Here is a 12,727-nt window from a genome sequence, read left to right as displayed (position 1 = left end):
TGCATCAAGAATTGTCATTCATCTATAAGCGATATGACCATATGGGCTCAGGACTACTTTGGCAAACCTTTGTCAAGTACCACAATACATAGTTACATCCACAAATGCCAGTTAAAACTGTACTGTGCGGAAAGGAAGCCCTATGTTAACAGTGTTCAGAAGCGCTGTCGACTTCTCTGGGCTCGGGGCATCTAGGATGGACCATCACACAGTGGAAACGTGTACTGTGGTCATATGAATCAGTATTTCAGGTATTTTTTGGAAGAAATGGACGTCGTATGCTTCGGACCAAAGAAGAAAAGGATCATCCAGACTGTTACCAGCAACAAGTCCAAAAGCCAGGGTCTGTCATGGTATGGGGTTGTGTCAGTGCCCTTGGCAAAGGTAACTTGCACTTCTGTGATGGCACTATTAATGCTGAAAAGTACATAGAGATCTTGGAGCACAATATGCTGCCTTCAAGAAGACATCTTTTCCAGGGACGCCCATGCATATTTCAACAAAACAATGCAAAACCAAATTCTGCACACATTACAAAGTCCTGGCTGCGGAGGAAGAGGGTACAGGTACTTGACTGGCCTGCCTGCAGTCCCGACCTGTCTCCAATAGAGAATGTGTGGCACATTTTGAAGTGCAAAATGCGACAACGAAGACCCCGTACTGTTGCCCACCTTAAGACTTGTTTGCAGGAAGAATGGGACAAAATTACACCTGAAACATTTCATCACTTTGTGTCTTCAGTCCCTAAACATCTTTTAAGTGTTGTGAAAAGGAATGGCAACATTACAAAGTGGTAAATGCTTTACTGTTCCAACTTTTTTTGAAATGTGTTTCAAGAACCAAAATTGGAATATGTGTTTATTTTGAGAAAAACAATAAAATTCATGAGGAACACATAAATAATGTGCTGTTGTAATGTTTTCAATGTAATACAGGTCAAAGATAATTTAACAAAGTACTGTTTTCAGTTTGATTTTAATTTAACATACCATCCCAACTTTTTCTGATTTGGGGTTGTAATTAACCATTATGCTTGTTAAATTCAGAATGCTTTGAAAGATCAAACTTTTCTTTGAATGTTAAAAGCTCACTTTCAGGTTCAACAAAAAAACAAGTTTCAGCTTAACAAAACCAAACAAAGCAATCTGAGATTAATATCACAATGCTGACTATCAGCAATTTCTAATGAGCCAGGTTTTCATGCTGGTTTCTGGTTCCTACCCATTAATATTTAAGGGTGTGCATATAAGTGTGCCATGTAACAATCAGCCAATCGTGCAAGTATGGATCGCAACAGGGCTACTGGAGTACATATTTCACTGCAGTGTAATTAAGGAAAAATATGAAAAAAAATCAAAAGCACAATAAAGGTGAAGAGTGAGACCGCGAAATCATGCATAAGCCAACAAGAGATTCGCACACATGGGGGGTAGCATGTGGCTCAGTGGACTAAGCCTGTAATCTGAACGTTGCCAGTTCAAGCTTGGCATTGGCACATAGGAACATAAGAACTATGAGATGAGAGGAGGCCATTCGGCCCATCGAGCTCACTTGGGGAGAACTTAACTAATAGCTCAGAGTTGTTAAAATCTTATCTAGCTCTGATTTAAAGGAACCCAAGGATTCAGCTTGCACTATGTTATCAGGAAGACTATTCCATATTCTGACTACACGCTGTGTAAAGAAGTGTTTCCTTAAATCCACCTATGGCCACGAGTTCTTGTATTTGAACTAATGCTGGAGTAACTATTCGGTTGAACAGCATCCAAACCTGTTAGAATCTTATAGACCTGGATCATGTCCCCCCTCAGTCTCCTTTGCTTGAGGCTGAACAGATTTAGCTCAAATAACCTTTCCTCATATGACATTCCTCTAAGACCAAGAATCATTTTTGTGGCCCTATGCTGCACCTTTTCTAAGGCCGCAATGTCCTTTTTAAGATATGGTGACCAAACCTGAACACAATATTCTAGGTGAGGTCTCACCAAGGAATTGTATAATCTTAGCATTACCTCCCTTGACTTAAACTCCACACACCTGGAGATATACCCCAACATCCTACGGGCCTTTTTTATTGCTTCCCCGCACTGGCGAGAATGAGACATGGAAGCATCAACATACACACCAAGGTCTTTCTCATAATCAGCTACCTTTATTTCAGTAGGTCCCATAAAATACCTGTACTTTATATTTCTGCTCCCTACATGGAGTACCTTACATTTGTCTATGTTAAATTTCATCTGCCAGGTATCGGCCCAGTCACTAATTAAATCAAGATCCCGCTGTAGCTGCTGAGCCGCTAGTTCAGTATCTGCTACACCACCCACCTTGGTGTCATCTGCAAATTTCACCAGTTTACTGTATATATTGGTGTCTACAGTGCCTGACAAAAGTCTTGTCACATAAGGACATAGTAACTTAAAAAGGCATATAACTTTATTTCTAATCAATCGTTACAATGAATGGATCAATTTAATGCCAAGGGCTTTCACATTAATAACTGGGTACAAAATGAAACAGTCAAAAAGTGTCCTGATGTTCACAGCTTGTTAAAGTCCATAACACCTGTTTTTGCAAGGACAAAAGTCTTGTCATGTCTTTTAATTATTCAACCAATCACAAATTAGAGGTTCACCTGTGACAAATATTGTAATTAACATAATCCCAGGTGTGTATAAAAAGAACCCCAGCACACCAGACCTTCACTTGAAGTGCAACCTAACTTCTGACAACATGCCAAAGAGTCAACCACAGACCAAGTCTGCTGCTGAGGTGGCAGACATTGTTAATGTATCCAAACGTCAAGTGGAGAGGATTAAAAAAAGATATGAAGAAACTGGTGATGTTCATGACAAGCCCAGGTCAGGCAGACCCCGTAAGACAGCTCTTTGAGAGGACAGTTTCTCGAATTCTCGCACGCAGTGGTCTCCATGGCCAAATTAGTGCTCAGAAACCAGCATTAACAAGAACACAACAAAAAAAGCATGTTGAATTTGCCAAGGCCCACAGCTTGCAGCAAGGATGGACAGAGGCAAAGTGGCAGAAGGTTGATTTTTCTGACGAATCATCCATTGAACTACATACCAAATGCCGCAAATACTGCAGGAGACCTGTTGGAACCCGTATGAACTCAAAATTCACCCAGAAAACAGTCAAGTTTGGTGGAGGAAAAATCATGGTTTGGGGTTACATCCATGGGGGTGTTCAAGAGATCTGCAGAGTGGATGGCAACATCAACAGCCTGAAGTATCAAGATATTCTTGCTGCCCATTACATTCCAAACCATGAGAGGGCAAATTCTGCAGAAGGATGGCGCTCCTTCTCATACTTCAGCCTCCACATTGAAGTTCCTGAAACTGAAGAGGATCAAGGTGCTCCAGGATTGGCCAGCCCAGTCACCAAACATGAACATTATTGAGCATGTCTGGGGTAAGATGAAGGAGGAGGCTTGGAAGACGAAACTAAAGAATCTAGACGAACCCTGGGAGTCCTGCAAAACTGCTTTCTTTGCCATTCCTGATGACTTCATCAACAAGTTATTTCAGTCATTGCCAAGACGTATGGATGTGGTCCTCCAAGCTCATGGGAGTCATACACATTATTAATTTTTTTTCCCAAGGCACCATGACTTTATGTTCTGATGTTATTGTAGCATGTTTGTGTATTCTAAATGAAGTATATGTATAATTTCTACATTATTTTTGCATATGACAAGACTTTTGTCCAGGCAAAAGTTGACCTTTCTGTCCTAATTACATGACAAAACTCAATGAATGATGCAAAACTTTATTTTGGTATAATAAGCATAATCTAGAGGGCTTTGCCTTTTCTTATAAGCCATTTCTGATTCCAACTGATTAACTACAGGTCAAGTTATTATTTGTTGTTCCTACAACTTGGTTAAGCGACAAGACTTTTGTCAGGCACTGTATATCATTTATGTAAATTAGGAACAATAGTGGTCCCAAAATTGAACCCTGCGGTACCCCACTATGAATGCAGGCCCACTGTGACATTGTGCCTCTTATAACTACTCGCTGCTTCCTATCTGTTAACCAGTTATCAATCCAGGTTGCTACAGTTCCTAAAATACCTATCGCTTTGAGTTTAAGTAAGAGCCTCTTGTGGGGGACAACATCAAAAGCCTTTTGAAAATCTAAGTAGATGACATCATAGGCCTTCTTATCATCAACTTCCTGAGTAGCTTCCTCAAAAAACTCCAACAGATTTGTTAAACAGGATCTACCTCTCCTAAATCCATGCTGGCTATCCCTCAAAATGTTATTTGAGTCCAGGTAATCTACCATTTTCTCTTTGATTATAGCCTCCATAACTTTACCAGTTATACAAGTTAGACTGATTGGCCTATAGTTTGACAAATTACTTCTATCCCCTTTTTTGAAAATGGGCGTTATGTTGGCATGCTTCCAATCAGAAGGTACCACACCTTCAGATAAGGATTTTTGAAACAGTAAAGTTAAGGGTCGGCAAATAATATCCCTCATCTCATTTAACACTATAGGTAAGATGCCATCAGGGCCCTGTGATTTATTTATTTTGAGCTTAGCTAGGCTTTGCAAAACATCAGCTTCAGTTATATATATATTAGTTATAGACGATGCTGGATTAATACTAAGAACTGGTAAGTTACTAGTGTCCTCAACAGTGAATACCCGTGCAAAACTATCATTGAACTCATTTACTATATCAATGTCGTTTTCAATTATAAGACCCTTACTATCCTGCAGATTAGTAATTTCAGCTTTTAGAGCTCTTTTAGAGTTAAAATACTGGAAGAAACTTTTAACGTCATCCTTAGCCTCCAGTGCGATCTTCCTTTCGACATTCCCTTTAGCTCGTCTAATGTCATTTTTTAACTCAGCCTGTAGATTTAGATACTCTTGCTTTATTCTGTCATCATCATTTATTTTCCATTTCTGGAACAAAGCCCTTTTCCTCCTTACTTTATACTTTATTTCCCTAGTAAACCACCTAGGTTGCAATTTCCTAGATTTATTCTTGCTGGAAACAGGTATGAAGTCCTCTTGCACTTGCAATAATGTGCTTTTAAAAAATTCCCATGCCTCTTCAACAGTTTTGTTATTTAACTCCATCCAGTTCACAGTTTCTAGTTTTAATCTCATACAATTGAAGTTAGCCTTCCTAACATTATATATTTTTGATTTGGACTTTGCTCTTCGGGCACTAAAACTTAACCTCAAATTTAACCATGTTATGATCGCTACTGTCAAGTGGTTCTAAAACGTCTAATTTATCAATCCTGTCCTGGTTATTAGAGAAAACAAGATCAAAAATGGCATCTCCCCTGGTAGGGTTTTAACAAACTGAGTAAAAAAACAATCCTGTACTAATTCCACCATCTCCAGTTCATTTTCAGAAGAGCCAGCGACAATGTCCCACTGCATCCCCGGTAGATTAAAATCACCCATAACTACCATATCATTTTTATTGCTCATAATCCTAATATCACTGTATAACAATCTGCTTTCCTCGGCAGCTACATTAGGTGCTCTGTAACAAACACCGACAATTAGGCTATTTGAGTTTTTAGCATCTAATTTTACCCATATAGCTTCCGTAGTTTTACTTATATCAGTAAGCTCCCTTGCCTGCAAGTTTTCCTTTACATATACTGCAACACCACCTCCCTTCTTACCTATATGGTCTTTACAGAACAACGTGTAACCATCCATATTATATTCTTGTCCATCCTTTTCTCTCAACCACATTTCAGTTATTCCTATAATATCATAAGAGTCCGATGAGATAAAAGCCTCTAAATCATGAGTTTTATTCTTAATACTCCTGGCACTGAAATACAGACAACAAAGGGTAGGCCTATTATGGTGCCCACTTATAATATTTTTTGGGGCTTTCCGTTTCCCCCCACTTACATACTTAACTAACCTCCCTGCCCCCCCAGTCCCTAGTTTCAACATTCCTCAACTACTCTACAAATATTCCTTCCCAGTTCACTGGTTCCCCTCCGGTTCAGATGCAACCCATCCGGCTTGAACAGGTCTCACCTGTTCCAGAAGGTCCTCCAGTGCCCCATAAACCTAAACCCCTCTTTCCTACACCATCCTTTTAGCCACGCATTTAATCTCCTTATCTCAGCTAACTTAGCCTGACTTGCGCGTGGCACGGGGAGTATTTCAGAGAATACCACCATGGACGTTCTGCTTCTAAGCTTATTGGCGACTTCTATAAATTTATCCTGCAGAACAGCCCTCCTACCCTTGCCTATGTCGTTGGTGCCAACATGCACCACGACAACTGGATCCACCCCAGCTGGGGCCAAAAGCTTGTCCATACGATCTGGAAGATCTCCTACCTGGGCACCAAGCAGGCAAGACACCGTACGGGACCCTCTATCATGCATGCACACATAACTGTCTACTCCCCTAATAAATGAATCCCCCACTACCACAACCTCCCTCTTCCTGGGGGGAGAGGGCTCCTCAGTGCCCAAGGGCCCACCTGCCTCCCCAGTCCCTTCTGGCTCTAAAGCTGGAAGCACCTGAAACCTGTTAGACACAGACACCTCAGGTGATGCCGCCTCTGTAACGTGTGTACGCCTTTTTCTGCGTCTACGACCTACGGTCACCCAGGTCTCTCGACATCTCTGCTCTTCATTCTCCCTCCTCCCCGCTAGTGGCGTACACACCATCTCCCTAAACGGCGTATTAACTAGCTCCTCTAACTCACTGTTGCATTGGATGAGAGCCAGTTGCTCCTCAAGGTCGCGAACCTTGACCATGAGTGAGTCCACTACCTTACATCGCTCGCAGATGAAGTCCGACTGGACACTAACGTCCAGAAGGGCAAACATCTTGCAAACGCAACACTGAGCCGGCCCCATAATTAACTAACTCAATATGACTCCGTACTCCCAGCCCAGTAAATTTATATAGTGTATTTAACTTTAAAGATTAATTTGCGTAACGATAAATGCAGTAAAGTGCCGAGTACACGAAAATAAGATATTACTTGTGTTAAAACAGAACTTAATTATTATTTTTATTAAAAAAATTTTAAACCTGATAAATTTACTACTAATTACCAGAAGAACTTCTGCCTGAAACAAGTATGAACTAAAAACAAAGCGAAATCGAAGTTGCTCTTGGGAGGTCGAAAAACCACAAAAACCCCCTCACAGCAGGCTACTGCCGGAGCGGGAAAAAAGTGGAAAATGTCCTCCCGACCCCGACCGAGCAAAGCTCAGGAGCAACTGTCCTTTTCCGGCGCTGGGTAACGATACCGACGTTAGATATATTAGATATTATTAGTTATTATCGCCCCACGGGTGTTTGTTTTACGGAGTTAAACGCGGACAGAAAACGCCGCTCACGGGACACCCGCAGCTCACTGTCGGTAATAATTGTGCTGTTAATTAACAGACAAGACAGGCAAGCACTCACGCCGATCGAAATAAGAACAGTGTAAGAACATCTGCAGGTCCTTGAGCAAGGCCCTTAACCCTCAGCTTTCTGAGTGCCACAACAGGTGGCTACCCTTCACAGCCAACTTGCTCTCACCTACAGGAGGCATGAAGATAATTTCCCCACAGAGATCAATAAAGAATGAATAATAATTTTTATTTACCATTGTGTAGGAACTAGGAATGTAACGATACCAAAAACTCACGGTATGATATCACAAAAAAATGTCCACAATACGATAATTATCACGATATTTTAAAAGAGTAAACTCTTTTAATAATTAATAACCAACATGTTTATTTCTATGAAATTAATCCTTCCTTTTAACATAAAGTGCTTCGGCTTTTCTTCATTAGTGAAATATCCAGCTATGACCTTAAGCCTTTGCCAGAACTTAGCAGTAATTGTCCTTTGCAATGAATGACTGAACAATGCATGTAATTATAAAACCAAACCACACAGTCAGTAGTTCCAGCAGCAGCTGGATCTTTTAATCAAAACAATCTGCAATTCCAAAGTAGTGTTTTCTGCCATTTTTCCGTTGGGTCTGTTTTCACCACGTGAAATATAGACCACGCCCATACAACACGCTGAATATACCGTTCAATTCAGGCATAACAATGTCAAAAGGTTAATATACAGTTCAATTCAGTCCATCATATCCTAAACTGCACACGTTGTAAGAAATTCAAAGTTCCCTCTACTCATCCAACACAGTTGCTTCATGGGTCTAGCTCACCATCCTGCTATGAACTCCATTTGGTGGGTCTCTGTTCAGCAAAGCACATGCAGAAATATCCGTTCCAAATCTTCGAAAGTGTCAATGTAGCGCATAAAAAAAACAATTTATCGTGGTATAAAACATTTCTTCCATCTTCCTTTAGTTAATTAAAAAAAAATCTTCTTACACCACATAAGCTGTAAAATCAAGTTTAGGAAGTTTTCTTTTTACCGTATTCTAAATCCTATAGCAGCACTCGCTGCAGCCAGCCTCAATCACTTCTGCAAAAAAACAACCCACGCTCTCTATGATACTTCGTGACATCACCTCACAATCTGCATACAATCGTCTTTATTCTTAAATTTTCGTTTTGTTAATATACCGTAAATGTTTTTTTGTCTCTATTTGACCAATTTTATTATTGTCATAATAGTTGTTTTGTAATGGATTTAATGTGGGTTACACACAATCAATAGAGCACAAAGCATTCATTAATGTAGTATGTATTTTTTGAGATAGAGCTTATACGAGTGAAATAACCATGTGATATCTGGGTTGATATCGTAACAGTCCGACAACGGTTTCGAGGTATTTTTTATCACGTTCTCGCAATATTACGTTTATCGTTACATCCCTAATAGGAACCAATTCGCATTTCAGAAATAAACTGTCTATAATGACAAACTGTAGACCAAATAATATTGGTAATACTTGAGGAGGTACAAATATTTACAGTACAAATCATGAACAAATGTAGTACTTGAGATAAAAGATGCATCATAATTCATTAATGATGAAAAAACATTAGCTCAGTATATCACTTGTGTTGTTCATTACTTGTTCCTTTAGTTGTCACAGAGGTTTACAGAATTTACAGATACAGTAATAAACATAGTAACTGCTTGAGACAAAAGACTTCACAAATTCATTAATGAACGGACGTAAATCAGTATGCAACCAACACTAAGTTTGTGATTAATTAATACAAAACTACACTGCCACCCCCAAAAGAGTGGAGGATAAACAAGTCATTTTGCGAGTTATTGGAGGGATCAGGTGTGTGGTCCAAATATATGAGACAAATTGCAGTTTATTTATACGGTCTGCAATACGATTATAACTCCTTATTCATTCTGACCAGCAGATCAATCATTTGATTTCCACAAAATAAAATATGATATACCGTTATTCCACTAATAAGCACTGCCGATAACAGATAGAAGTATAGTTTAGTTATTGATTGAATTAAATTTTTTGCTCCACTACTTCTACCTCTTTACCTTGCACTTCCATGTAACTTCGAAGTTTAGCCCTACCCAGTAGGTCTTGGTTGAGTGAAAAGTATCTATTCTTGAGTAGAGACTAAGAAGATTCAGGAGCTACCTCAATAATTACAATCAGGGAAATCAATAGAGCTCCCCTGGTAGTTCCTGAAAAAGGTTCCTGTGGTGGGAAAGTACCTTTTGCCTTATGTTTGGTTTACAATGGTTCCTACTTGTCTTTCCAGTTTTAATAACAAATGATTAAAAAATTGTTTCTCTGCTGTACTGAAATTGTACCAAACCCTGAACCCAAGCAGATAGCCATACTCATCTTTAAATATCTGTTTACCCATGTTTTGCCCAGATTTTGGATTTTAAATTGGAACATACTCTGAACATACTTGTTCATTAGTACGCAAGTCACTTAAAATCTGGGCATTTGTACCTAGGAAAATATATTGTCAGTAACAAATGTGACCAACATAATTATAGCAAACAACGTTTAAACTGATTGATTAAAAAATCGGTTTATAACTCTCCACCTTGAAGATTCATTATTTGTAACTAAATCGATTTCCCCCCACTCCTATTTTCTGGCATGCAGAATTGCCTTCTAGTCCAAAAGTGAAAATTTGAAAATTGAAAGTAGCATGCTGGAGACAATTTGTGGAGACTAATAAGATGCTTGTGTGAAAGCTATATGAAAAATTATTATGAAGAGAGTCACATACATGGAAAGTATGAAGCTGATAACTGAAACCAAAAAGCAACAGGAGTTTCTGCAGTGTAAACCCTTTATGGATCCACAGGTTCCTTCATTTTGTTTGTAGTTTTGTAGTATCTAGTTTCAGTTATGCATTGATATGAATATTTTTACTGTGATCTGTTTCATCATTTCAGTATACCCTGTAATTAAGACATATTAACAGTATAATCACCATAACCGGCATTACACAAAGCCCTCAGTATCTATTTGCCAGCACAGATCGAACACGTATTTGCCTCCAATCTGGGGGTTTTGTCGGCGATCTCCAAGAACTGTCAGCAAGAAAATCAGGACTAAAATCATGAAGTGTGAACTTAGCTAAACACTCACCATGACCTGTTGTAGTATCATTTGCTCTTTGCAGCCATTTTTCTCACTCCGGCAGTAGACCTTCAGTGCCATAATTTCTCGGTTACAGCATACATCCCGAAATATCTGAAACAAAAGTGCCTCAGATTTAATAACTAAAGGATCTATTTTTCCACCAGGCATGTAAGTCAAAATAGCTCTTAAAAAGTTACATGCTTCTGAGTTATGTGTATTCTTCCCTCATTAGCGCAGTCACGTCCACTGTGCTTAACTTGAAAAAGAAGGCCTGGCTGAGTAAGAAGTCTTGGACTCATTAATTTACACCGTGAACCTAACTGAAATCAACAAAAACCCTTTTATTTTGAAAATGAAGGTATGGTGGTAGACTACTATGTCTATATTTGGTCATTTTCAAGAACATGAAATCCTTCGACAAAAAACAATGTTACAATAAAATACAGTGCTTGAATTTTGTACAGAGGAACTGGCATTACCTTAATAGGTGTATTAAAATTATGTAATTTGCAGCTCTAATTTAATGTTTCCTCAACCATTTTCTCCACACACAAAAATGGATATATTTTTCTAATCTTTCACATTTATTGTATGTTACCCACAATAGGCAATACATTTGTATAATAAGATGTACAGTACTGTGCAAAAGTCTTAGGCAGGCAAAGAAAATTATGTTTAGATTATCCTCGTGTTGGTGTAAAACTATGATATTATGCCTGTCTGTCACTCCCGGCTCGTCAGATCCTCGTGGGTGCCACGCCCCCCTCGTTACCTCGTGTAACTTCCTGATTGTGATCACCTGTTGCTTGTTCAGTTCAGCCTGTCTTGAGTATTTAGTCCGTGTCTCAGTCAGTATTCCCCAGTTCTATCATTGTATTGTCATGTTTGATGTTCGATGTCTGCCCGGATCCCTTAATAAACCCCGTTTGTGCGTATTACCAGCTCTACTCGCCTGCTTCCCCACTCGCTTGCCTGCACGCATCGAACATCAAACATGACAATACAATGACCGGACTGGGGAAACAAATTGAAACGCGTACGAAATACGGAGGACTCATGACAACAACCAGAAACAGCTGATCACACGGGGATTCCACACGGGGTTAATGAGGGGGCATGGCACACGGAAGGAGCAGACGATCAGGGCAGGACACATTGTTTGGATATATTTATTTTCTTACTTTACAAATTACTTTTTTGATAAATGTCCTTAGATGTGTTTAGTACAGTATATGCTCTTCTTGTTTTTTCTGGTTCATTTTGTGTTTAAATGCTAAAAAAAACATATTTAGGTGTAATTTTTTGGGGACAGAAACCAATTAATTGGTTTTCCATTATTTCTTATGGGGAAAATTCGATCATAACCCAAACTTCTTAGGATTCGATCCGGAGTTCTGAACGGATTAAGTTTGAGTTCTGAGGTACCACTGTATTTGCAGCGACCGTCCAGTGTAGCCATGTATTTTTTGACTTGGACACTAGCGCACCTCATACAGCTAGTCAATCTGTCACTGACTTTTCAAACCAATTTATTCAATTATTTAATTGAGCTGTTGGTGAAATTTTACAAAATCATGGAACGGCTGAGGTGCCCCCGAGGAGAAGTTTGGGAACTGAAGCAGTGTTCATCTAGCCATCCAATTAGATATCAGTAACTTTTTAGAAAACAGAAGAAATTATTACTAGTTTTTATTGTGTTACTCGTAATTTGCACAATTTAACATTTGCACATGTTCTAATGTTAAATTGTGCTTTTTTTCTAAGTCAAAGTACACTTGCTACCCAGATAAACAGCTTTAAACATTTCTTTGGACTGCCTAAGACTTTTGCACAGTACTATATATATTTTGTTGATTTTTTTTTAAATCAATTTTCCCCCACCAACTGTTTCTTTGGATTTGATGAAATATACTTGTTACAGAAATAAATATAGTCTGATGCAAGACAATGAAGTTGTATAATTTTAGTGTCTTCAAACTAAATTAAAAAATTAGATGACTACCGTACAATATCGGTTTTAACTTGTGAGAATGACCGATACTGTGTTTAAGAACGAACCCATATATTTTTTGGCCTCGTGCTTTTATTGTCCTCTTCATTCAAAACAATTCTGTAAACAAGCAAAAATGGCTAACTAATTGATATGGTGTATTTCTTTTAGGGATTTCTGACATAGTGTATGTATGAAACA

At 38.9% G+C, this 12,727-nt stretch overlaps 1 protein-coding gene across 5 annotated transcripts in view; it reads right to left on the bottom strand.

Moving 5' to 3' along the window:
* The window catches only part of traf3 (TNF receptor-associated factor 3), a 101,060-nt gene that overhangs the window by 62,632 nt on the left and 25,701 nt on the right, over positions 1-12,727 (bottom strand). For all 5 annotated transcript variants that reach the window (XR_011982475.1, XR_011982473.1, XR_011982474.1 and 2 more), the window contains exon 4: positions 10,543-10,647. Coding sequence is in view for 1 of the 5 variants with exons in the window: in XM_072698916.1 (XP_072555017.1) it covers positions 10,543-10,647 (105 nt within the window). In the remaining 4 variants the exon portion in view is untranslated. The remainder of the gene's footprint in view (positions 1-10,542; positions 10,648-12,727) is intronic.

This window comes from Paramormyrops kingsleyae, chromosome 14 (assembly GCF_048594095.1).
Source record: "Paramormyrops kingsleyae isolate MSU_618 chromosome 14, PKINGS_0.4, whole genome shotgun sequence".
Taxonomy (NCBI): Eukaryota; Metazoa; Chordata; class Actinopteri; order Osteoglossiformes; family Mormyridae; genus Paramormyrops; species Paramormyrops kingsleyae.
Note: the sequence above shows the minus strand (reverse complement) of the source record. Positions and strands in the feature narration are given on the sequence as shown.